A 24,844-nucleotide genomic window follows, 5' to 3' on the forward strand; every position below is an offset into this window, starting at 1 on the left:
CCCTTCCACACCTTGCATTTCTTCTCTGCTCTCTCGTCCTTGTGCCTGTGCTCCTGCTTCCTTCAGCCTGCTGGCCGTTGCCCTGGGCAGAGCATGCTGCAGCTGCTGCCTCTGCAGCACCAGCCGCCTGCACCCATCGCACAGGGCCAACAACCACCCCCCCCCACCTACCCACCCACCACCTCGCTCACGGGGGCCTTGCGCAAGCTCCCGGCATCCCCGGGCCTCCAGCAAGCAACAAGGGATCCCTTCCGGGACCTCCACTTCGGACACGCAGGGCACAACCACCTGGAGGCTCACACTGTTTGTTGTCCCAAAGAAGGCCTCTTTCACCCGCTCTGCAAGGAGCCCCCAAACACACACAGTCGCCACGTTTCTTTCCTTCATTTCTGCGCACACGTGGGTGCTAGGTGGCAAGTCCACAGAGCTAGCACGCCTGATCACTACACAGCTGACACTTTAGACAGTCTAAGCAACAGTTCTCAGTCCCGTTTCCAACTACATTAAGGCATCCGTGTTGCCATTGGTTCTGTCAGGGCTCCTCTTCGTTCCAAGTCACAGTATCCTCTTTTTCTACTACGCATGCTCTAGGGGGAAGGGGCTTTGACCAGCAGGGGGGCTTCCCTGCTTGTAGGTGGGTTTTTCCTTATGCTCATTCGGATAGTTCACCCGTCCTTCAAGTAGTTCTCTCCTGTTTATCAGCTGGTTTTGTTCTCGTCAGCTTTATGTGGGTACTTGCTTAGCTGGTTGCCTTAGAGTGTTGTCTTGCTCCTTCCTTCAGGGCCTTGTTTTGTTAACTGCCTGTGAAAGACTGACTAATACCCTAATGGCCTTGTTCCCCATCCCTCCAACAAGACCTCCCTCCCTTTTTGCCCGTTGCCTCGCAGCCTGTCCCTGGGCACCACTGGGCACAGTGTGCCTCCAGCCTCTGGACACCCTCCCGCCACAGAGTCATGCCCATTGAGAAGATGTTCCTGCAGCTGGCTTTGGCAGTGCCGGTGCCTGAAGAGCTCCCACTGTGGAGGGGCTGGAACCCCCAGTGCCTGGGCAGAGCTCTGGCCTCTGATGGCCTGGTGGCGGCATGGGCAAATCCCGTGGTGCCGGCCCGTGGCCACAGGCGCTCCCAGCCTTTGGTGCGCAAAGGGCAGCCCAGCGCTTCCTCATCTCCGGTGGTGGGAGGGCAGGCTGCAGGGCAGAGCAATGGCTGCAGCCTTGCCTTCTGGCTCAGGAGACTTGCCGGCGAGGGGCCACCTCGGTGTCCTGAATCACGCGGAGGGGCTGATTGCCTCCCAAGGCAGAATCTTGTCACCACCACTGTGCTCTCCCATCCAGGCCTGACCCTTTTGTCAGGGAAAACGGGCTGCTTCTCTGACGGCTGGAAGAGGGCGGGAGGGGATGTTGTGGCTGCCGCAGACTGCTGGAGAGAGTACATGCCCTACCCCCCTCCAAGGGGCCATTCCTGGGTTTTCCACCCATTCGTTGGCACCAAGAAAAGACACTGGCACGGGGTGAAGAGAGAGGGCTGCTTCTTGGGGGAAAAGGCAGCAGAGGGTGGGCTGGCAGCACAAGCCTGGCACGGGCTGGGCCTGAGGGCTGCAGCTGTCCTGCGGGCAGGGAGAGAGGCCAGCAACGCCCCCGACTTCCTCGCACACTCCGCTCGTCCCTGCGGGCAGAGCAGCCCGGCATCAGGAGGCGGTCGAGCTCCCGCAGCAAACGCAGCCACCTCGCAGGGGCCAGGGCCACCTCTGCCACACTCTCCTCAGCCGCCAGCACAGGCCTTCGTGGCCGCCTCCAGGCGCAGACGTCTTCCCTGGAGCTCTCAGCAGCAGGATGGTTTGCGTGGCCAGGGAACAGATGGACGGGCTGACGTCCTCCTCCAAGCCTTGAAGCGCTGAGAGAAAGAGCCAGAGCAGAGATCAAGCCCCCATATCTGCACAGAGCCCAGGCAGCCCTTCCTGGCGATGACATGGCCTGTCCCACCCACCTCTTCCCACAGACAGGAGGCAGCAGAAGGGACACATGCATCAGCTGGGACTTGCTGGCCAGGAATGTCCCAAAGGCCCCTGATATCTTCTCGCGACTCTACGCGCACCACCTCTGAGCCGCACGGGGAGCAGCAGAGCCCTCCTGGCCTGCGCCAGGCATTGCAGCTCACTGCCCAGCCTCTGTCTTCCTCGCCGCCAGCCCTGCCTCACACCCTGCTGCCCTCACTCACCCTCGCAGATGTCCTCCACCTTCTTCTTGCTCTGGCCCCTCATGCTCTGCCCGACGAGCCCTAGGCACACGCACAGCCCCTCACCAATCCTGCTCCCCACACCACCGCCAGCACAAAACCCCTCCCCCAGGGCTAGCGCTAAGCTGCCCCAGTGCAGAGAGGGGCCGCAGGGCTTGGAGCTCACCAAGGAACCGCACAGCCATCTCTCGCAAGCACTCCTGCGGGCTCTCCAAGTACGGCAGGCTCTGGCGCAGGTATTCTTCCGATCTTCTCCTGCCCCTCGCCAGCTGGGCAGAGCACAAGGCCACAGGCTGGGCGCACACCCTCCCCACCCAGCCAGCCACTCCCTCCACCCACCACTCGCTTTAGCATCCCAGGGCTCAGCAAGGGCACAGCAACCTAGAGAAGAGCCCGTTGGGGCAGTGTGCTGGACAAGGGCAGCGGGAGTGCTGCTCCAGGCTGGCACCTCTGGGCACCAGCCGCGGCGAGGCACACGGCTGCCTGTCCCACACACTGGCCATGCACAGGCCTTGCCCAGGCTGCCTCTGGGGGCTTTGGGGCCATCCTTACCAGGCACTCGCCGATCCTGCAGCTCTGCGCTGTCTCAGCCAGCTGCCTCAGCTGCTCCCACCTCAGCAACTTGGCAGCACCAAGCAGGGCTTCCTGAGAGGCCTGCACAGCAGCACAGACCCGCTGATGCCACCGCAGCCCAGCGCACAACCCCCACCGCGGCCCTCCTCTTGGCAAGGCCTCCTCGGGGCCTTTCCTCGCCCACAATGGCAAGAGGGAGCAGCTGGCAACTGCCTCTGCCAGCATGTTCCGGGCCCCGGGCAGACAGCTGGGACAACCACCCCCGCAGGTGTATGGTGCTGCAGGTGGAGGCATGGCACGAAGACGAAGGCACTGCTGGGCCTGGTGCAAACAGCAAGGGGGCGCTCTGCACCCTCAGCACCTGGCGCCTCCAGCTCACCCACCTTCAAAGGCTCCCACTGCCAGCAGCCCTTGCTCCTCATGCTCACGCCCACTCACAGGGCGTCCGCATCGCCCTCCTCCAACGAGCCATCCCGTTACACAGCCATACCTGGGCCACGCGGGGGATCTCGTCATGCCAGTGGAAGAGCAGCGGCAGCAGGCTCCTGTGCACTTGCTTCTTCAGGGCCTGTGTTTTGGTGCCCACTACAGCCTCCATCACCTCTTGGAAGAGGCGGATGGAGAGCTCTCGCACGCAGTCCAGCTCCTGGCGGGAAGGGAGAGGGGCCACCTCAGCACTGCCTGCTCCAAGCCCACAGTCAGCACAGGGGTCAGTGGGGCTGGTGGCGAGATGAAGGTTTCGGACCCTCCCTGCGCACCAAGGGGCTGTGGGCCTCGTCTGCACCCACTGCAAAATGGCCCCCGGCCCAGGCAGGGCAATGCAGCGCGCTTCTGTACCGTGCTGCGGCCAGGGAGAGTGGAGCTGGCGGAGAAGTCTGCGCCTGGAAGGGCTCCTCTCGCCCTGGCCACACTGGCCCTGTCACCCCTGGCAAAGGCCCAACAGAGCTGCTCCAGGATGGCCCCCCCCCACAGTGGCTGCTGGGGCTGTGGGGACGTTGGCGTTACTGAGGGCCTGTGTGCAGGCATGGGCAGCAGCAGGACTTCAGGCTTCCCTCAGCTCAGCCTGCCTGGCCCTCCTGGCGAGCCTGTCTTCATCGCCCAGGGGCTCGAGCTGTGCTGCCAGCTCTAGAGGCCGGCAGGAGGAGGCAGCCCCGGGGCACGGCTGCAGGGGCTTTGTGCACAGTACCGAGCAGCTGAGGGTAGACAAGGGGCTGCTTCAAGGCAGTCCTGCAGCCCAGCGCACCACGGGCAGCACAGCGCAATGACCCCAAGAGCCCCCGGGCAAAAACGTTCCTGGCAGCACCCAGGGCCCCTGCTGGCAAGCACAAATTCCCACGCCGCAGGCACACCCACACGGCAACACACCACAGCCCGCAGCCCGCACACAGCCTCACCGACACGCCAACAGGGCCCCCGCCTCTGCCCCCAGCCTAACCTCATCAAAGAGAGGCAGCAGCTTGTCGGCCAGCAGCGGAGCAAGGTGGGCCACCACCTGCTTCTCCATGACGTGGACCACATTGCTGAGCACCAGCAGGGCCTTGGCGCTGATGTCTCTGTCCGCGTCCTGCAGGTGCCCCACCAGCAGGGGCCACAGGCACTGCATTCTTCTGGCCTGGGGGAAACACAACCTCGGTGCCTGAAGAAAGAACCCACTGCCCTGGCAAAAAGGCTCACCTGCTCACACACCAGCTTCCCCCCTGCCTTTCCACAAGCGGCCATGGCAATGACTGCAGCAACCTGCGGCCTGGCAGCCTTTACCGGCACAGCCACGGGCCTGGACGGGCTGGGGCAGAGCGAGGCAGGAGAGGGCACCGCCGGCTCCTCTTCTCCGTCACTCTTCAACGGGCAGCGGGCTTAGTAACCCACACTGCCTGCAAAGCTGCCCGGGCCACGAGCCGTGCCAGCCCTAGCAGGCGCCTTTCCCGGCAGGGCTCACGGCCCCATTGCCAAGGCCCTGCTGACACCCCCGGCTTGTGCACAGAGGCTGCGGCGCAGCGCAGCACCCCAAGGCGGCACTCGGCCCGCGGTGGCCCCTGCGTGGTGGGGGCTGCAGCCTCGCGGCCCAGAAGCTGCCTGCGGCATCAGCCTGGCCCTGCGCTCAGCCTCCAACAGGGCAGCAGCTCCCACAGCTCCTGAGGCCCAGCACAGTCCAAGCTACCCTGTTGCCCAGCACCCCACCGCCCAGCCCCTCGCTGCCTGTGCACCGGCACCCGGCTGGCCCCTGCTCACCATCTCCTGTCTCTTGCACAGCAGCACGAGGCCTCTGAGCGCCAGCCTGTGCATCACCCGCCAGTGACCCCGCAGATATCTCCAGAAGAGAATCGGCAAGTCGGCCTCCTCTGCGCAAAGGTCACTGCAGGCCAGCAGCTGAAGCACAGCACAGAGAAAGTGGTGAGGTCGGCAGGACTCCCGGCCTCAGCCAGCGCCCGATCCCACCAGCAGCTCCGGGCCAGGGCACCAGGCCCGGCCCAAAGGCAGCCGTCAGTGCCGACAGCCCCTGGTGCCCCACTCCCTGCCCTGGGCCTCAGGCCGCACCGCGCACAGCCCTCGCCTGCTCCTCCACTCCTCTCCAGCCCCGAGAGGCACCGCCTGCCATCAGGCTCACCTCCACCAGGAAAGCCATGGCAGGCATCTCCCAGCAGGCCTCTCCACGTTTCAGCAGCGCTGTCAGCCGTTGGAAGAGGACGAGACGCAGCTCTCTTGGGCTCTTCCTCATCTCTCTGGCAGAGGCAAGAAGGCCCTGTCACTTCTGAGCAGCCAGGCCAAGCTCTTCTGTGATGGCACTCCCCATCCCTCTAGGCAGGGCTCGTGGAGCCCCGCAGCCATGGAGCGGCACCTCCCTGGGCTGCTCTACTCGGCCAGCCCTCCCTCACAAGGCCTCAAGCTGCAGCCCCGTGGGGCTCTGCGGGGCAGCCTGTGTGCAAGGGAGAAATGCTGGGGCAGAGCAGGGACAAGGGGCTTCTCACCTGGCCAGCAAAGCCACTCCCGCGTGGTAGGTCTGCGCGCTGAGGAGTGTGTCCCAGCCACCCTTCCTCGCCATGGCCAGCACCTGACTCTCGTAGCCGGCACGGCACAGCAGTGCTTTCATGGTCTGCACTGCCAACCTGCGTGCACAGCAAAGGCCACGTCACCCTGGCACCCCTGGCCCTGCCGCCACCTCCACAGCACACACAGCAGGCGTGGGATGGAGCACCTCACGGGGCTGCCGGGAGCAGACTCTTCCCCTTGCTGTTCTCCCCAGCACATCTCAGCCTCCTCCGGCGTCAGCTCTGCGCAGAAGGAAAGCTGGAAGAGCAGCGCCAGGAAGAGCTGCGGGAAGAACGCCTCCAGCACGTGCTGGCAGCTGGGCTGCTGCAGCATCTCATGGAGCACTCTGGTTGCCTGCAGAAGAAGCCCCGAGACAGCTGTCGCTGCTGAGATGTGCCTGTTGCGCTGCCCGAGCTTGGCGGTGAGGCTCACGCACTGCCCTGAGCCTCGGGACAAGCAGGAGTGCCTGCCGTGCCTGAGTGGCCAGAGCAAAGGCACCGAAGCTCTCTGGCCTCAGCTCCTCTTTGGGCCATGGCCACAACAAGCCCTGCCAGCCGTAGCCCTGCCGCGCCGTGGCTGTGCGCCCGGCGGGAGGTCACGGCTTCTTGCTGCGTGGGCAAGGCCAGGGCAGCTCTAGGGGAGAGCGAGGCTACGTCCACAAACTCACGGCCACGGAAACGATGACTCTGTCGTCCCCATCCAACGTGCACGCCTCGTCCACGGGCCAATCCTGCAGGACACTGAGCAGCTCCTGCAGCACCCTCTCGGCAGCTCCGCACTTTGACAGCAGCATCCTCCACATGGCTGCGGCAGCGCTGCAGGCCCACAGCGCTCGCTCAGCGGGTGCCGCAGCGGCAGCTGTGGCCTGGGCAGCCGCAGAGGGCCTGGGCGGGCCGCCAGCCCTGCCTCTGCCCACTGCCCCTTGCCCGCAGCACCCTGCGCGCTCTGCCCCACCCCGCAGCCCATGGCCAAGCTCCAGTCCCTTGTGGGGCACGCAGGCGGCAAGGCGGCCAGGCTCTGGGGCGGAAGGCAGGCACGCTTGCTCGGCTCGCGCTGCTGCAGCCCGGCCTGACGCGCCGCGGCTGGCACACGGGGACAACAGCAGGGCCCAGCCCCTCACGAGAGGCCGGACAATCGCCACCTGCCCCGCAGCCCGCAGGGCACGAGCTCTGCAGGCTGCCGGCCCCCCAGCTCTCAAGGCAAGCGGGCCCCTACCTGTCGCACGAGGGGGAACAGCGCAACAGGCTCACGACCACCTCCTCTGGGCATGCACAGGCCAGCAGCAGAAGAGCCCGCTCCAGGCTGCGCCGCGCAGACGCCTCTGTGACGGCCAGCACGCTGCTCCACATGCCCCTCACCACCGGGGGCACCTGGAGGGCACACGGCTCAGAGTGGGGCTGCTGCCAGAGGGCAGCCGTTGGCCCAGCTGCCCCCGACAACGGCTGCCCTTGCCCCCCTTGCTCTGTGCTGGCCTGAGAGGGGCTGGCGGGCCTGGCAGGCCTGGACTCAGGGCAAGAACAAGCCCCCGGAGGCCTCGAGCCCCGGCCACGCCACCCACAGGCTACTTACATGCTCCACAAGGCAGGCAGCGTCCGCCACAAGCGCCTGCAGCACGCGAGCAGCTGTGTGCGCCTCCTCGGTGCTGCGGGAGCTCATGGCCTCGATGGCTAGGAGGATGCTGTGGGCCCTCTCAGCGGGCTGCCGGGACGTCCCCAACATCTAGGGGAGAAAGGAGGGCAGCCGAGCTAGAGAGGTCACCGCCAGCGGGGCCCCGCACGCCCGCCTGGGCGGCGCCTGGGGCGTGCAGACCTGGTGGGGCTCCAGCTGGCGGCTGCCCTCAGCAAGGGCCGCGTCCTCCTCCTCCTCCTCCGTCCAGGCCAGCCTGGGGCGGCGGGGGGGTCTCTGCGCCATGGTGGGCAAGGCGGCAGAGGCTGCCCGGGGGCGGCGGGGAAAGACCTGGCTGCGCTCAGGGGGCTCCTCGGCCAGCCCCGCGCGCTCTCGCCCTGTCCCGCGGCCGTCCGACCGGACACTGCGGGGCCGAGGCCGCGCCGACGCCTGGCAAGGCCCCGGGCTGTCCCAGGAGCGCAGTCACAAAGGGCCCCCACTGTCACCCTGGGGCGGGCGGGCCCCGGCCCGGGCAGGGGCAGGCCGGGTGCCCTCGCGGGGCGCCGGGCCGGCTCGCCCCCTGCCACACCTCTCTTTGCCCTCGGGCTGCCCCGGGCCCCCATGGCTCCTGGGGCCCTCACAGCCGCTCCCACCCTCCTCTCGTCCCCGCCACCGCTGCTCCCGGCCCCGTCCTCAGCCACCCCAACCAACGCCCCGCCGCGACACCCCTGGCACCGCTGGCAAGGACTCCTTCCCAACCACCGCAACCACCCTGTCATCCTGCGAGGCGGCCAGAGCAAAATCTCACTCCCCCACCACCCAACCCCAACCTCCGCCTCACGGCTGCCGCTTGCACTTGCCAAAGCCACAAGCCTGCGGGGCACAGGGCACTCCTGCCTTTGCGCTGCCTACAGTGCTGTTCGGTCCTCCTGAAGCAGCCTTGGCCCAAGCACTTTGCGCTCCCCTGCTGCTCCCTGCGGGCAGCAGGCCAAGCACGGAGGCCTGCGCTCACCAGCAGCTTCCACAACGGCCAAGGCGGTGCCCACCACCTTCCTCTGCTTCTCTGCTCTCGGGTGCCGGCCCTCCTGCGGGTGCCCGTGGCACAGGTGCCCCCGTACTCTCTCATCAAGGCAGGGTTGGCCTCCAGACAGCAGAGCACCTTGCAGCAGCTACCACAGCTGCACCCATCCCAGCAGCCTGGCGCCAGGGCAGCGGAGGGGGTTTGGCCCAGCTCCTGCAAGAGCCATGCCAGGGGCTCAGGCCTGCCTGGCTGCAGTTGGCCTCTTCTCCACCAACTCAAGCCTCGCTGCACTGCTCCAGCTTGCGCTAAGGACACCTGCAGCAGGACCTGTGGGTTCTCCTCCCAGCAGATTTCAGCGCAGCCCCTCAGCAGGTCTCCGCTTCCCCCTCCAAGGCCCACACCAAGGCCTGCCTCCTGGCGGCACAACAAGGCCTGGCAGGAGGCACGTGACCCTTCGGGTCCTGCCAAGGCTTCCTGCGCCATAGACGTTGGACTGGACCCTGGGATCGCGCTCCCCTCTCCCAGAGCAGCCTCCTCCCTAAGCACCCAGGCAGCAGCGCTCGCAGCAGCCCCTTTCATCTGCCGGCACCCCCGGAGCCACGCTGCACCTGGGCTTGCGTGGCCAGGCAGAGAAAAGCCCCTCGCTCTCTTCCACACCTTGCATTTCTTCTCTGCTCTCTCGTCCTTGTGCCTGTGCTCCTGCTTCCTTCAGCCTGCTGGCCGTTGCCCTGGGCAGAGCATGCTGCAGCTGCTGCCTCTGCAGCACCAGCCGCCTGCACCCATCGCACAGGGCCAACAACCACCCCCCCCAACCTACCCACCCACCACCTCGCTCATGGGGGCCTTGCGCAAGCTCCCGGCATCCCCGGGCCTCCAGCAAGCAACAAGGGATCCCTTCCGGGACCTCCACTTCGGACACACAGGGCACAACCACCTGGAGGCTCACACTGTTTGTTGTCCCAAAGAAGGCCTCTTTCACCCGCTCTGCAAGGAGCCCCCAAACACACACAGTCGCCACGTTTCTTTCCTTCATTTCTGCGCACACGTGGGTGCTAGGTGGCAAGTCCACAGAGCTAGCACGCCTGATCACTACACAGCTGACACTTTAGACAGTCTAAGCAACAGTTCTCAGTCCCGTTTCCAACTACATTAAGGCATCCGTGTTGCCATTGGTTCTGTCAGGGCTCCTCTTCGTTCCGAGTCACAGTATCCTCTTTTTCTACTACGCATGCTCTAGGGGGAAGGGGCTTTGACCAGCAGGGGGGCTTCCCTGCTTGTAGGTGGGTTTTTCCTTATGCTCATTCGGATAGTTCACCCGTCCTTCAAGTAGTTCTCTCCTGTTTATCAGCTGGTTTTGTTCTCGTCAGCTTTATGTGGGTACTTGCTTAGCTGGTTGCCTTAGAGTGTTGTCTTGCTCCTTCCTTCAGGGCCTTGTTTTGTTAACTGCCTGTGAAAGACTGACTAATACCCTAATGGCCTTGTTCCCCATCCCTCCAACAAGACCTCCCTCCCTTTTTGCCCGTTGCCTCACAGCCCGTCCCTGGGCACCACTGGGCACAGTGTGCCTCCAGCCTCTGGACACCCTCCCGCCACAGAGTCATGCCCATTGAGAAGATGTTCCTGCAGCTGGCTTTGGCAGTGCCGGTGCCTGAAGAGCTCCCACTGTGGAGGGGCTGGAACCCCCAGTGCCTGGGCAGAGCTCTGGCCTCTGATGGCCTGGTGGCGGCATGGGCAAATCCCGTGGTGCCGGCCCGTGGCCACAGGCGCTCCCAGCCTTTGGTGCGCAAAGGGCAGCCCAGCGCTTCCTCATCTCCGGTGGTGGGAGGGCAGGCTGCAGGGCAGAGCAATGGCTGCAGCCTTGCCTTCTGGCTCAGGAGACTTGCCGGCGAGGGGCCACCTCGGTGTCCCGAATCATGCGGAGGGGCTGATTGCCTCCCAAGGCAGAATCTTGTCACCACCACTGCGCTCTCCCATCCAGGCCTGACCCTTTTGTCAGGGAAAACGGGCTGCTTCTCTGACGGCTGGAAGAGGGCGGGGGGGGATGTTGTGGCTGCCGCAGACTGCTGGAGAGAGTACATGCCCTACCCCCCTCCAAGGGTGGCCGCGAAGGAATCGCGGTCATTCCTGGGTTTTCCACCCATTCGTTGGCACCAAGAAAAGACACTGGCACGGGGTGAAGAGAGAGGGCTGCTTCTTGGGGGAAAAGGCAGCAGAGGGTGGGCTGGCAGCACAAGCCTGGCACGGGCTGGGCCTGAGGGCTGCAGCTGTCCTGCGGGCAGGGAGAGAGGCCAGCAACGCCCCCGACTTCCTCGCACACTCCGCTCGTCCCTGCGGGCAGAGCAGCCCGGCATCAGGAGGCGGTCGAGCTCCCGCAGCAAACGCAGCCACCTCGCAGGGGCCAGGGCCACCTCTGCCACACTCTCCTCAGCCGCCAGCACAGGCCTTCGTGGCCGCCTCCAGGCGCAGACGTCTTCCCTGGAGCTCTCAGCAGCAGGATGGTTTGCGTGGCCAGGGAACAGATGGACGGGCTGACGTCCTCCTCCAAGCCTTGAAGCGCTGAGAGAAAGAGCCAGAGCAGAGATCAAGCCCCCATATCTGCACAGAGCCCAGGCAGCCCTTCCTGGCGATGACATGGCCTGTCCCACCCACCTCTTCCCACAGACAGGAGGCAGCAGAAGGGACACATGCATCAGCTGGGACTTGCTGGCCAGGAATGTCCCAAAGGCCCCTGAAAGCTTCTCGCGACTCTACGCGCACCACCTCTGAGCCGCACGGGGAGCAGCAGAGCCCTCCTGGCCTGCGCCAGGCATTGCAGCTCGCTGCCCAGCCTCTGTCTTCCTCGCCGCCAGCCCTGCCTCACACCCTGCTGCCCTCACTCACCCTCGCAGATGTCCTCCACCTTCTTCTTGCTCTGGCCCCTCATGCTCTGCCCGACGAGCCCTAGGCACACGCACAGCCCCTCACCAATCCTGCTCCCCACACCACCGCCAGCACAAAACCCCTCCCCCAGGGCTAGCGCTAAGCTGCCCCAGTGCAGAGAGGGGCCGCAGGGCTTGGAGCTCACCAAGGAACCGCACAGCCATCTCTCGCAAGCACTCCTGCGGGCTCTCCAAGTACGGCAGGCTCTGGCGCAGGTATTCTTCCGATCTTCTCCTGCCCCTCGCCAGCTGGGCAGAGCACAAGGCCACAGGCTGGGCGCACACCCTCCCCACCCAGCCAGCCACTCCCTCCACCCACCACTCGCTTTAGCATCCCAGGGCTCAGCAAGGGCACAGCAACCTAGAGAAGAGCCCGTTGGGGCAGTGTGCTGGACAAGGGCAGCGGGAGTGCTGCTCCAGGCTGGCACCTCTGGGCACCAGCCGCGGCGAGGCACGCGGCTGCCTGTCCCACACACTGGCCATGCACAGGCCTTGCCCAGGCTGCCTCTGGGGGCTTTGGGGCCATCCTTACCAGGCACTGCAGCTCTGCGCTGTCTCAGCCAGCTGCCTCAGCTGCTCCCACCTCAGCAACTTGGCAGCACCAAGCAGGGCTTCCTGAGAGGCCTGCACAGCAGCACAGACCCGCTGATGCCACCGCAGCCCAGCGCACAACCCCCACCGCGGCCCTCCTCTTGGCAAGGCCTCCTCGGGGCCTTTCCTCGCCCACAATGGCAAGAGGGAGCAGCTGGCAACTGCCTCTGCCAGCATGTCCCGGGCCCCGGGCAGACAGGTGGGGCAACCACCCCCGCAGGTGTATGGTGCTGCAGGTGGAGGCATGGCACGAAGACGAAGGCACTGCTGGGCCTGGTGCAAACAGCAAGGGGGCGCTCTGCACCCTCAGCACCTGGCGCCTCCAGCTCACCCACCTTCAAAGGCTCCCACTGCCAGCAGCCCTTGCTCCTCATGCTCACGCCCACTCACAGGGCGTCCGCATCGCCCTCCTCCAACGAGCCGTCCCGTTACACAGCCATACCTGGGCCACGCGGGGGATCTCGTCATGCCAGTGGAAGAGCAGCGGCAGCAGGCTCCTGTGCACTTGCTTCTTCAGGGCCTGTGTTTTGGTGCCCACTACAGCCTCCATCACCTCTTGGAAGAGGCGGATGGAGAGCTCTCGCACGCAGTCCAGCTCCTGGCGGGAAGGGAGAGGGGCCACCTCAGCACTGCCTGCTCCAAGCCCACAGTCAGCACAGGGGTCAGTGGGGCTGGTGGCGAGATGAAGGTTTCGGACCCTCCCTGCGCACCAAGGGGCTGTGGGCCTCGTCTGCACCCACTGCAAAATGGCCCCCGGCCCAGGCAGGGCAATGCAGCGCGCTTCTGTACCGTGCTGCGGCCAGGGAGAGCGGAGCTGGCGGAGAAGTCTGCGCCTGGAAGGGCTCCTCTCGCCCTGGCCACACTGCCCCCGTCACCCCTGGCCAAGGCCCAACAGAGCTGCTCCAGGATGGCCCCCCCCCACAGTGGCTGCTGGGGCTGTGGGGACGTTGGCGTTACTGAGGGCCTGTGTGCAGGCATGGGCAGCAGCGGGACTTCAGGCTTCCCTCAGCTCGGCCTGCCTGGCCCTCCTGGCGAGCCTGTCTTCATCGCCCAGGGGCTCGAGCTGTGCTGCCAGCTCTAGAGGCCGGCAGGAGGAGGCAGCCCCGGGGCATGGCTGCAGGGGCTTTGTGCACAGTACCGAGCAGCTGAGGGTAGACAAGGGGCTGCTTCAAGGCAGTCCTGCAGCCCAGCGCACCACGGGCAGCACAGCGCAATGACCCCAAGAGCCCCCGGGCAAAAACGTTCCTGGCAGCACCCAGGGCCCCTGCTGGCAAGCACAAATTCCCACGCCGCAGGCACACCCACACGGCAACACACCACAGCCCGCAGCCCGCACACAGCCTCACCGACACGCCAACAGGGCCCCCGCCTCTGCCCCCAGCCTAACCTCATCAAAGAGAGGCAGCAGCTTGTCGGCCAGCAGCGGAGCAAGGTGGGCCACCACCTGCTTCTCCATGACGTGGACCACATTGCTGAGCACCAGCAGGGCCTTGGCGCTGATGTCTCTGTCCGCGTCCTGCAGGTGCCCCACCAGCAGGGGCCACAGGCACTGCATTCTTCTGGCCTGGGGGAAACACAACCTCGGTGCCTGAAGAAAGAACCCACTGCCCTGGCAAAAAGGCTCACCTGCTCACACACCAGCTTCCCCCCTGCCTTTCCACAAGCGGCCATGGCAATGACTGCAGCAACCTGCGGCCTGGCAGCCTTTACCAGCACAGCCACGGGCCTGGACGGGCTGGGGCAGAGCGAGGCAGGAGAGGGCACCGCCGGCTCCTCTTCTCCGTCACTCTTCAACGGGCAGCGGGCTTAGTAACCCACACTGCCTGCAAAGCTGCCCGGGCCACGAGCCGTGCCAGCCCTAGCAGGCACCTTTCCCGGCAGGGCTCACGGCCCCATTGCCAAGGCCCTGCCGACACCCCCGGCTTGTGCACAGAGGCTGCGGCGCAGCGCAGCACCCCAAGGCGGCACTCGGCCCGCGGTGGCCCCTGCGTGGTGGGGGCTGCAGCCTCGCGGCCCAGAAGCTGCCTGCGGCATCAGCCTGGCCCTGCGCTCAGCCTCCAACAGGGCAGCAGCTCCCACAGCTCCTGAGGCCCAGCACAGTCCAAGCTACCCTGTTGCCCAGCACCCCACCGCCCAGCCCCTCGCTGCCTGTGCACCGGCACCCGGCTGGCCCCTGCTCACCATCTCCTGTCTCTTGCACAGCAGCACGAGGCCTCTGAGCGCCAGCCTGTGCATCACCCGCCAGTGACCCCGCAGATATCTCCAGAAGAGAATCGGCAAGTCGGCCTCCTCTGCGCAAAGGTCACTGCAGGCCAGCAGCTGAAGCACAGCACAGAGAAAGTGGTGAGGTCGGCAGGACTCCCGGCCTCAGCCAGCGCCCGATCCCACCAGCAGCTCCGGGCCAGGGCACCAGGCCCGGCCCAAAGGCAGCCGTCAGTGCCGACAGCCCCTGGTGCCCCACTCCCTGCCCTGGGCCTCAGGCCGCACCGCGCACAGCCCTCGCCTGCTCCTCCACTCCTCTCCAGCCCCGAGAGGCACCGCCTGCCATCAGGCTCACCTCCACCAGGAAAGCCATGGCAGGCATCTCCCAGCAGGCCTCTCCACGTTTCAGCAGCGCTGTCAGCCGTTGGAAGAGGACGAGACGCAGCTCTCTTGGGCTCTTCCTCATCTCTCTGGCAGAGGCAAGAAGGCCCTGTCACTTCTGAGCAGCCAGGCCAAGCTCTTCTGTGATGGCACTCCCCATCCCTCTAGGCAGGGCTCGTGGAGCCCCGCAGCCATGGAGCGGCACCTCCCTGGGCTGCTCTACTCGGCCAGCCCTCCCTCACAAGGCCTCAAGCTGCAGCCCCGTGGGGCTCTGCGGGGCAGCCTGCGTGCAAGGGAGAAATGCTGGGGCAGAGCAGGGACAAGGGGCTTCTCACCTGGCCAGCAAAGCCACTCCCGCGTGGTAGGTCTGCGCGCTGAGGAGTGTGTCCCAGCCACCCTTCCTCGCCATGGCCAGCACCTGACTCTCGTAGCCGGCACGGCACAGCAGTGCTTTCATGGTCTGCACTGCCAACCTGCGTGCACAGCAAAGGCCACGTCACCCTGGCACCCCTGGCCCTGCCGCCACCTCCACAGCACACACAGCAGGCGTGGGATGGAGCACCTCACGGGGCTGCCGGGAGCAGACTCTTCCCCTTGCTGTTCTCCCCAGCACATCTCAGCCTCCTCCGGCGTCAGCTCTGCGCAGAAGGAAAGCTGGAAGAGCAGCGCCAGGAAGAGCTGCGGGAAGAACGCCTCCAGCACGTGCTGGCAGCTGGGCTGCTGCAGCATCTCATGGAGCACTCTGGTTGCCTGCAGAAGAAGCCCCGAGACAGCTGTCGCTGCTGAGACGTGCCTGTTGCGCTGCCCGAGCTTGGCGGTGAGGCTCACGCACTGCCCTGAGCCTCGGGACAAGCAGGAGTGCCTGCCGTGCCTGAGTGGCCAGAGCAAAGGCACCGAAGCTCTTTGGCCTCAGCTCCTCTTTGGGCCATGGCCACAACAAGCCCTGCCAGCCGTAGCCCTGCCGCGCCGTGGCTGTGCGCCCGGCGGGAGGTCACGGCTTCTTGCTGCGTGGGCAAGGCCAGGGCAGCTCTAGGGGAGAGCGAGGCTACGTCCACAAACTCACGGCCACGGAAACGATGACTCTGTCGTCCCCATCCAACGTGCACGCCTCGTCCACGGGCCAATCCTGCAGGACACTGAGCAGCTCCTGCAGCACCCTCTCGGCAGCTCCGCACTTCGACAGCAGCATCCTCCACATGGCTGCGGCAGCGCTGCAGGCCCACAGCGCTCGCTCAGCGGGTGCCGCAGCGGCAGCTGTGGCCTGGGCAGCCGCAGAGGGCCTGGGCGGGCCGCCAGCCCTGCCTCTGCCCACTGCCCCTTGCCCGCAGCACCCTGCGCGCTCTGCCCCACCCCGCAGCCCATGGCCAAGCTCCAGTCCCTTGTGGGGCACGCAGGCGGCAAGGCGGCCAGGCTCTGGGGCGGAAGGCAGGCACGCTTGCTCGGCTCGCGCTGCTGCAGCCCGGCCTGACGCGCCGCGGCTGGCACACGGGGACAACAGCAGGGCCCAGCCCCTCACGAGAGGCCGGACAATCGCCACCTGCCCCGCAGCCCGCAGGGCACGAGCTCTGCAGGCTGCCGGCCCCCCAGCTCTCAAGGCAAGCGGGCCCCTACCTGTCGCACGAGGGGGAACAGCGCAACAGGCTCACGACCACCTCCTCTGGGCATGCACAGGCCAGCAGCAGAAGAGCCCGCTCCAGGCTGCGCCGCGCAGACGCCTCTGTGACGGCCAGCACGCTGCTCCACATGCCCCTCACCACCGGGGGCACCTGGAGGGCACACGGCTCAGAGTGGGGCTGCTGCCAGAGGGCAGCCGTTGGCCCAGCTGCCCCCGACAACGGCTGCCCTTGCCCCCCTTGCTCTGTGCTGGCCTGAGAGGGGCTGGCGGGCCTGGCAGGCCTGGAGTCAGGGCAAGAACAAGCCCCCGGAGGCCTCGAGCCCCGGCCACGCCACCCACAGGCTACTTACATGCTCCACAAGGCAGGCAGCGTCCGCCACAAGCGCCTGCAGCACGCGAGCAGCTGTGTGCGCCTCCTCGGTGCTGCGGGAGCTCATGGCCTCGATGGCTAGGAGGATGCTGTGGGCCCTCTCAGCGGGCTGCCGGGACGTCCCCAACATCTAGGGGAGAAAGGAGGGCAGCCGAGCTAGAGAGGTCACCGCCAGCGGGGCCCCGCACGCCCGCCTGGGCGGCGCCTGGGGCGTGCAGACCTGGTGGGGCTCCAGCTGGCGGCTGCCCTCAGCAAGGGCCGCGTCCTCCTCCTCCTCCTCCGTCCAGGCCAGCCTGGGGCGGCGGGGGGGTCTCTGCGCCATGGTGGGCAAGGCGGCAGAGGCTGCCCGGGGGCGGCGGGGAAAGACCTGGCTGCGCTCAGGGGGCTCCTCGGCCAGCCCCGCGCGCTCTCGCCCTGTCCCGCGGCCGTCCGACCGGACACTGCGGGGCCGAGGCCGCGCCGACGCCTGGCAAGGCCCCGGGCTGTCCCAGGAGCGCAGTCACAAAGGGCCCCCACTGTCACCCTGGGGCGGGCGGGCCCCGGCCCGGGCAGGGGCAGGCCGGGTGCCCTCGCGGGGCGCCGGGCCGGCTCGCCCCCTGCCACACCTCTCTTTGCCCTCGGGCTGCCCCGGGCCCCCATGGCTCCTGGGGCCCTCACAGCCGCTCCCACCCTCCTCTCGTCCCCGCCACCGCTGCTCCCGGCCCCGTCCTCAGCCACCCCAACCAACGCCCCGCCGCGACACCCCTGGCACCGCTGGCAAGGACTCCTTCCCAACCACCGCAACCACCCTGTCATCCTGCGAGGCGGCCAGAGCAAAATCTCACTCCCCCACCACCCAACCCCAACCTCCGCCTCACGGCTGCCGCTTGCACTTGCCAAAGCCACAAGCCTGCGGGGCACAGGGCACTCCTGCCTTTGCGCTGCCTACAGTGCTGTTCGGTCCTCCTGAAGCAGCCTTGGCCCAAGCACTTTGCGCTCCCCTGCTGCTCCCCGCGGGCAGCAGGCCAAGCACGGAGGCCTGCGCTCACCAGCAGCTTCCACAACGGCCAAGGCGGTGCCCACCACCTTCCTCTGCTTCTCTGCTCTCTGCTGCCGGCCCTCCTGCGGGTGCCCGTGGCACAGGTGCCCCCGTACTCTCTCATCAAGGCAGGGTTGGCCTCCAGACAGCAGAGCACCTTGCAGCAGCTACCACAGCTGCACCCATCCCAGCAGCCTGGCGCCAGGGCAGCGGAGGGGGTTTGGCCCAGCTCCTGCAAGAGCCATGCCAGGGGCTCAGGCCTGCCTGGCTGCAGTTGGCCTCTTCTCCACCAACTCAAGCCTCGCTGCACTGCTCCAGCTTGTGCTAAGGACACCTGCAGCAGGACCTGTGGGTTCTCCTCCCAGCAGATTTCAGCGCAGCCCCTCAGCAGGTCTCCGCTTCCCCCTCCAAGGCCCACACCAAGGCCTGCCTCCTGGCGGCACAACAAGGCCTGGCAGGAGGCACGTGACCCTTCGGGTCCTGCCAAGGCTTCCTGCGCCATAGACGTTGGACTGGACCCTGGGATCGCGCTCCCCTCTCCCAGAGCAGCCTCCTCCCTAAGCACCCAGGCAGCAGCGCTCGCAGCAGCCCCTTTCATCTGCCGGCACCCCCGGAGCCACGCTGCACCTGGGCTTGCGTGGCCAGGCAGAGAAAAGCCCCTCGCTCTCTTCCACACCTTGCATTTCTTCTCTGCTCTCTCGTCCTTGTGCCTGTGCTCCTGCTTCCTTCAGCCTGCTGGCCGTTGCCCTGGGCAGAGCATGCTGCAGCTGCTGCCTCTGCAGCACCAGCCGCCTGCACCCATCGCACAGGGCCAACAACCACCCCCCCCAACCTACCCACCCACCACCTCGCTCATGGGGGCCTTGCGCAAGCTCCCGGCATCCCCGGGCCTCCAGCAAGCAACAAGGGATCCCTTCCGGGACCTCCACTTCGGACACACAGGGCACAACCACCTGGAGGCTCACACTGTTTGTTGTCCCAAAGAAGGCCTCTTTCACCCGCTCTGCAAGGAGCCCCCAAACACACACAGTCGCCACGTTTCTTTCCTTCATTTCTGCGCACACGTGGGTGCTAGGTGGCAAGTCCACAGAGCTAGCACGCCTGATCACTACACAGCTGACACTTTAGACAGTCTAAGCAACAGTTCTCAGTCCCGTTTCCAACTACATTAAGGCATCCGTGTTGCCATTGGTTCTGTCAGGGCTCCTCTTCGTTCCGAGTCACAGTATCCTCTTTTTCTACTACGCATGCTCTAGGGGGAAGGGGCTTTGACCAGCAGGGGGGCTTCCCTGCTTGTAGGTGGGTTTTTCCTTATGCTCATTCGGATAGTTCACCCGTCCTTCAAGTAGTTCTCTCCTGTTTATCAGCTGGTTTTGTTCTCGTCAGCTTTATGTGGGTACTTGCTTAGCTGGTTGCCTTAGAGTGTTGTCTTGCTCCTTCCTTCAGGGCCTTGTTTTGTTAACTGCCTGTGAAAGACTGACTAATACCCTAATGGCCTTGTTCCCCATCCCTCCAACAAGACCTCCCTCCCTTTTTGCCCGTTGCCTCACAGCCCGTCCCTGGGCACCACTGGGCACAGTGTGCCTCCAGCCTCTGGACACCCTCCCGCCACAGAGTCATGCCCATTGAGAAGATGTTCCTGCAGCTGGCTTTGGCAGTGCCGGTGCCTGAAGAGCTCCCACTGTGGAGGGGCTGGAACCCCCAGTGCCTGGGCAGAGCTCTGGCCTCTGATGGCCTGGTGGCGGCATGGGCAAATCCCGTGGTGCCGGCCCGTGGCCACAGGCGCTCCCAGCCTTTGGTGCGCAAAGGGCAGCCCAGCGCTTCCTCATCTCCGGTGGTGGGAGGGCAGGCTGCAGGGCAGAGCAATGGCTGCAGCCTTGCCTTCTGGCTCAGGAGACTTGCCGGCGAGGGGCCACCTCGGTGTCCCGAATCATGCGGAGGGGCTGATTGCCTCCCAAGGCAGAATCTTGTCACCACCACTGCGCTCTCCCATCCAGGCCTGACCCTTTTGTCAGGGAAAACGGGCTGCTTCTCTGACGGCTGGAAGAGGGCGGGGGGGGATGTTGTGGCTGCCGCAGACTGCTGGAGAGAGTACATGCCCTACCCCCCTCCAAGGGTGGCCGCGAAGGAATCGCGGTCATTCCTGGGTTTTCCACCCATTCGTTGGCACCAAGAAAAGACACTGGCACGGGGTGAAGAGAGAGGGCTGCTTCTTGGGGGAAAAGGCAGCAGAGGGTGGGCTGGCAGCACAAGCCTGGCACGGGCTGGGCCTGAGGGCTGCAGCTGTCCTGCGGGCAGGGAGAGAGGCCAGCAACGCCCCCGACTTCCTCGCACACTCCGCTCGTCCCTGCGGGCAGAGCAGCCCGGCATCAGGAGGCGGTCGAGCTCCCGCAGCAAACGCAGCCACCTCGCAGGGGCCAGGGCCACCTCTGCCACACTCTCCTCAGCCGCCAGCACAGGCCTTCGTGGCCGCCTCCAGGCGCAGACGTCTTCCCTGGAGCTCTCAGCAGCAGGATGGTTTGCGTGGCCAGGGAACAGATGGACGGGCTGACGTCCTCCTCCAAGCCTTGAAGCGCTGAGAGAAAGAGCCAGAGCAGAGATCAAGCCCCCATATCTGCACAGAGCCCAGGCAGCCCTTCCTGGCGATGACATGGCCTGTCCCACCCACCTCTTCCCACAGACAGGAGGCAGCAGAAGGGACACATGCATCAGCTGGGACTTGCTGGCCAGGAATGTCCCAAAGGCCCCTGAAAGCTTCTCGCGACTCTACGCGCACCACCTCTGAGCCGCACGGGGAGCAGCAGAGCCCTCCTGGCCTGCGCCAGGCATTGCAGCTCGCTGCCCAGCCTCTGTCTTCCTCGCCGCCAGCCCTGCCTCACACCCTGCTGCCCTCACTCACCCTCGCAGATGTCCTCCACCTTCTTCTTGCTCTGGCCCCTCATGCTCTGCCCGACGAGCCCTAGGCACACGCACAGCCCCTCACCAATCCTGCTCCCCACACCACCGCCAGCACAAAACCCCTCCCCCAGGGCTAGCGCTAAGCTGCCCCAGTGCAGAGAGGGGCCGCAGGGCTTGGAGCTCACCAAGGAACCGCACAGCCATCTCTCGCAAGCACTCCTGCGGGCTCTCCAAGTACGGCAGGCTCTGGCGCAGGTATTCTTCCGATCTTCTCCTGCCCCTCGCCAGCTGGGCAGAGCACAAGGCCACAGGCTGGGCGCACACCCTCCCCACCCAGCCAGCCACTCCCTCCACCCACCACTCGCTTTAGCATCCCAGGGCTCAGCAAGGGCACAGCAACCTAGAGAAGAGCCCGTTGGGGCAGTGTGCTGGACAAGGGCAGCGGGAGTGCTGCTCCAGGCTGGCACCTCTGGGCACCAGCCGCGGCGAGGCACGCGGCTGCCTGTCCCACACACTGGCCATGCACAGGCCTTGCCCAGGCTGCCTCTGGGGGCTTTGGGGCCATCCTTACCAGGCACTCGCCGATCCTGCAGCTCTGCGCTGTCTCAGCCAGCTGCCTCAGCTGCTCCCACCTCAGCAACTTGGCAGCACCAAGCAGGGCTTCCTGAGAGGCCTGCACAGCAGCACAGACCCGCTGATGCCACCGCAGCCCAGCGCACAACCCCCACCGCGGCCCTCCTCTTGGCAAGGCCTCCTCGGGGCCTTTCCTCGCCCACAATGGCAAGAGGGAGCAGCTGGCAACTGCCTCTGCCAGCATGTTCCGGGCCCCGGGCAGACAGGTGGGGCAACCACCCCCGCAGGTGTATGGTGCTGCAGGTGGAGGCATGGCACGAAGACGAAGGCACTGCTGGGCCTGGTGCAAACAGCAAGGGGGCGCTCTGCACCCTCAGCACCTGGCGCCTCCAGCTCACCCACCTTCAAAGGCTCCCACTGCCAGCAGCCCTTGCTCCTCATGCTCACGCCCACTCACAGGGCGTCCGCATCGCCCTCCTCCAACGAGCCGTCCCGTTACACAGCCATACCTGGGCCACGCGGGGGATCTCGTCATGCCAGTGGAAGAGCAGCGGCAGCAGGCTCCTGTGCACTTGCTTCTTCAGGGCCTGTGTTTTGGTGCCCACTACAGCCTCCATCACCTCTTGGAAGAGGCGGATGGAGAGCTCTCGCACGCAGTCCAGCTCCTGGCGGGAAGGGAGAGGGGCCACCTCAGCACTGCCTGCTCCAAGCCCACAGTCAGCACAGGGGTCAGTGGGGCTGGTGGCGAGATGAAGGTTTCGGACCCTCCCTGCGCACCAAGGGGCTGTGGGCCTCGTCTGCACCCACTGCAAAATGGCCCCCGGCCCAGGCAGGGCAATGCAGCGCGCTTCTGTACCGTGCTGCGGCCAGGGAGAGCGGAGCTGGCGGAGAAGTCTGCGCCTGGAAGGGCTCCTCTCGCCCTGGCCACACTGCCCCCGTCACCCCTGGCCAAGGCCCAACAGAGCTGCTCCAGGATGGCCCCCCCCCACAGTGGCTGCTGGGGCTGTGGGGACGTTGGCGTTACTGAGGGCCTGTGTGCAGGCATGGGCAGCAGCGGGACTTCAGGCTTCCCTCAGCTCGGCCTGCCTGGCCCTCCTGGCGAGCCTGTCTTCATCGCCCAGGGGCTCGAGCTGTGCTGCCAGCTCTAGAGGCCGGCAGGAGGAGGCAGCCCCGGGGCATGGCTGCAGGGGCTTTGTGCACAGTACCGAGCAGCTGAGGGTAGACAAGGGGCTGCTTCAAGGCAGTCCTGCAGCCCAGCGCACCACGGGCAGCACAGCGCAATGACCCCAAGAGCCCCCGGGCAAAAACGTTCCTGGCAGCACCCAGGGCCCCTGCTGGCAAGCACAAATTCCCACGCCGCAGGCACACCCACACGGCAACACACCACAGCCCGCAGCCCGCACACAGCCTCACCGACACGCCAACAGGGCCCCCGCCTCTGCCCCCAGCCTAACCTCATCAAAGAGAGGCAGCAGCTTGTCGGCCAGCAGCGGAGCAAGGTGGGCCACCACCTGCTTCTCCATGACGTGGACCACATTGCTGAGCACCAGCAGGGCCTTGGCGCTGATGTCTCTGTCCGCGTCCTGCAGGTGCCCCACCAGCAGGGGCCACAGGCACTGCATTCTTCTGGCCTGGGGGAAACACAACCTCGGTGCCTGAAGAAAGAACCCACTGCCCTGGCAAAAAGGCTCACCTGCTCACACACCAGCTTCCCCCCTGCCTTTCCACAAGCGGCCATGGCAATGACTGCAGCAACCTGCGGCCTGGCAGCCTTTACCAGCACAGCCACGGGCCTGGACGGGCTGGGGCAGAGCGAGGCAGGAGAGGGCACCGCCGGCTCCTCTTCTCCGTCACTCTTCAACGGGCAGCGGGCTTAGTAACCCACACTGCCTGCAAAGCTGCCCGGGCCACGAGCCGTGCCAGCCCTAGCAGGCACCTTTCCCGGCAGGGCTCACGGCCCCATTGCCAAGGCCCTGCCGACACCCCCGGCTTGTGCACAGAGGCTGCGGCGCAGCGCAGCACCCCAAGGCGGCACTCGGCCCGCGGTGGCCCCTGCGTGGTGGGGGCTGCAGCCTCGCGGCCCAGAAGCTGCCTGCGGCATCAGCCTGGCCCTGCGCTCAGCCTCCAACAGGGCAGCAGCTCCCACAGCTCCTGAGGCCCAGCACAGTCCAAGCTACCCTGTTGCCCAGCACCCCACCGCCCAGCCCCTCGCTGCCTGTGCACCGGCACCCGGCTGGCCCCTGCTCACCATCTCCTGTCTCTTGCACAGCAGCACGAGGCCTCTGAGCGCCAGCCTGTGCATCACCCGCCAGTGACCCCGCAGATATCTCCAGAAGAGAATCGGCAAGTCGGCCTCCTCTGCGCAAAGGTCACTGCAGGCCAGCAGCTGAAGCACAGCACAGAGAAAGTGGTGAGGTCGGCAGGACTCCCGGCCTCAGCCAGCGCCCGATCCCACCAGCAGCTCCGGGCCAGGGCACCAGGCCCGGCCCAAAGGCAGCCGTCAGTGCCGACAGCCCCTGGTGCCCCACTCCCTGCCCTGGGCCTCAGGCCGCACCGCGCACAGCCCTCGCCTGCTCCTCCACTCCTCTCCAGCCCCGAGAGGCACCGCCTGCCATCAGGCTCACCTCCACCAGGAAAGCCATGGCAGGCATCTCCCAGCAGGCCTCTCCACGTTTCAGCAGCGCTGTCAGCCGTTGGAAGAGGACGAGACGCAGCTCTCTTGGGCTCTTCCTCATCTCTCTGGCAGAGGCAAGAAGGCCCTGTCACTTCTGAGCAGCCAGGCCAAGCTCTTCTGTGATGGCACTCCCCATCCCTCTAGGCAGGGCTCGTGGAGCCCCGCAGCCATGGAGCGGCACCTCCCTGGGCTGCTCTACTCGGCCAGCCCTCCCTCACAAGGCCTCAAGCTGCAGCCCCGTGGGGCTCTGCGGGGCAGCCTGCGTGCAAGGGAGAAATGCTGGGGCAGAGCAGGGACAAGGGGCTTCTCACCTGGCCAGCAAAGCCACTCCCGCGTGGTAGGTCTGCGCGCTGAGGAGTGTGTCCCAGCCACCCTTCCTCGCCATGGCCAGCACCTGACTCTCGTAGCCGGCACGGCACAGCAGTGCTTTCATGGTCTGCACTGCCAACCTGCGTGCACAGCAAAGGCCACGTCACCCTGGCACCCCTGGCCCTGCCGCCACCTCCACAGCACACACAGCAGGCGTGGGATGGAGCACCTCACGGGGCTGCCGGGAGCAGACTCTTCCCCTTGCTGTTCTCCCCAGCACATCTCAGCCTCCTCCGGCGTCAGCTCTGCGCAGAAGGAAAGCTGGAAGAGCAGCGCCAGGAAGAGCTGCGGGAAGAACGCCTCCAGCACGTGCTGGCAGCTGGGCTGCTGCAGCATCTCATGGAGCACTCTGGTTGCCTGCAGAAGAAGCCCCGAGACAGCTGTCGCTGCTGAGACGTGCCTGTTGCGCTGCCCGAGCTTGGCGGTGAGGCTCACACACTGCCCTGAGCCTCGGGACAAGCAGGAGTGCCTGCCGTGCCTGAGTGGCCAGAGCAAAGGCACCGAAGCTCTTTGGCCTCAGCTCCTCTTTGGGCCATGGCCACAACAAGCCCTGCCAGCCGTAGCCCTGCCGCGCCGTGGCTGTGCGCCCGGCGGGAGGTCACGGCTTCTTGCTGCGTGGGCAAGGCCAGGGCAGCTCTAGGGGAGAGCGAGGCTACGTCCACAAACTCACGGCCACGGAAACGATGACTCTGTCGTCCCCATCCAACGTGCACGCCTCGTCCACGGGCCAATCCTGCAGGACACTGAGCAGCTCCTGCAGCACCCTCTCGGCAGCT

The 24,844-nt window shown here is 66.1% G+C and overlaps 2 protein-coding genes and 1 long non-coding RNA gene across 5 annotated transcripts; all 3 read right to left on the reverse strand.

Moving 5' to 3' along the window:
- Positions 1–1,465: 1,465 nt before the first annotated feature.
- On the reverse strand, positions 1,466–6,149 carry LOC138067697 (maestro heat-like repeat family member 5). 2 transcript variants are annotated; one of them, XM_068949581.1, is made up of 6 exons: positions 5,773–6,149; positions 5,412–5,526; positions 4,242–4,418; positions 3,297–3,452; positions 2,786–2,887; positions 1,466–1,891 (listed from the first exon to the last, which is right to left on the reverse strand). In XM_068949581.1, exons 1-6 carry the CDS (start codon positions 5,892–5,894, stop codon positions 1,820–1,822), a joined length of 744 nt encoding a protein of 247 aa, XP_068805682.1. In that variant the 5' UTR covers positions 5,895–6,149; the 3' UTR covers positions 1,466–1,819. The 2 variants fall into 2 exon arrangements, 1 of the variants encoding a protein (XP_068805682.1); XR_011142078.1 differs by lacking the exons at positions 2,786–2,887; positions 3,297–3,452; positions 4,242–4,418; positions 5,412–5,526; positions 5,773–6,149 and adding exons at positions 2,216–2,275; positions 2,400–2,530.
- A 4,440-nt stretch (positions 6,150–10,589) lies between these two features.
- Positions 10,590–11,654, reverse strand: LOC138067698 (uncharacterized). Its single transcript, XR_011142079.1, has 3 exons — positions 11,524–11,654; positions 11,340–11,399; positions 10,590–11,015 (listed from the first exon to the last, which is right to left on the reverse strand). It is a non-coding gene; the product is annotated as an uncharacterized lncRNA (long non-coding RNA).
- An 8,049-nt stretch (positions 11,655–19,703) lies between these two features.
- Positions 19,704–24,392, reverse strand: LOC138067699 (maestro heat-like repeat family member 5). Of its 2 annotated transcripts, XM_068949582.1 has the most exons (6): positions 24,011–24,392; positions 23,650–23,764; positions 22,480–22,656; positions 21,535–21,690; positions 21,024–21,125; positions 19,704–20,129 (listed from the first exon to the last, which is right to left on the reverse strand). In XM_068949582.1, the coding sequence occupies exons 1-6, from the start codon at positions 24,130–24,132 to the stop codon at positions 20,058–20,060; spliced, it is 744 nt and encodes a 247-aa protein (XP_068805683.1). In that variant the 5' UTR covers positions 24,133–24,392; the 3' UTR covers positions 19,704–20,057. The 2 variants fall into 2 exon arrangements, 1 of the variants encoding a protein (XP_068805683.1); XR_011142080.1 differs by lacking the exons at positions 21,024–21,125; positions 21,535–21,690; positions 22,480–22,656; positions 23,650–23,764; positions 24,011–24,392 and adding exons at positions 20,454–20,513; positions 20,638–20,807.
- Positions 24,393–24,844: the final 452 nt, after the last annotated feature.

Source organism: Struthio camelus, chromosome 6 (assembly GCF_040807025.1).
Source record: "Struthio camelus isolate bStrCam1 chromosome 6, bStrCam1.hap1, whole genome shotgun sequence".
Lineage (NCBI taxonomy): Eukaryota > Metazoa > Chordata > Aves > Struthioniformes > Struthionidae > Struthio > Struthio camelus.

What these genes read in the sequence shown, in the direction of transcription:
- LOC138067697 (XM_068949581.1), bottom strand. Translation starts at nt 5,894, where the DNA reads ATGAAAGCACTGCTGTGCCGTGCCGGCTACGAGAGTCAGGTGCTGGCC. An exon ending in TGCTGCCTCTCTTTGATGAG is followed by an intron (nt 3,453 to 4,241) that starts GTTAGGCTGGGG and finishes CCTTCCCGCCAG; the next exon opens with GAGCTGGACTGCGTGCGAGA. An exon ending in GCAGGATCGGCGAGTGCCTG is followed by an intron (nt 1,892 to 2,785) that starts GTAAGGATGGCC and finishes TCTTTCTCTCAG; the next exon opens with CGCTTCAAGGCTTGGAGGAG.
- LOC138067699 (XM_068949582.1), bottom strand. Translation starts at nt 24,132, where the DNA reads ATGAAAGCACTGCTGTGCCGTGCCGGCTACGAGAGTCAGGTGCTGGCC. An exon ending in TGCTGCCTCTCTTTGATGAG is followed by an intron (nt 21,691 to 22,479) that starts GTTAGGCTGGGG and finishes CCTTCCCGCCAG; the next exon opens with GAGCTGGACTGCGTGCGAGA. An exon ending in GCAGGATCGGCGAGTGCCTG is followed by an intron (nt 20,130 to 21,023) that starts GTAAGGATGGCC and finishes TCTTTCTCTCAG; the next exon opens with CGCTTCAAGGCTTGGAGGAG.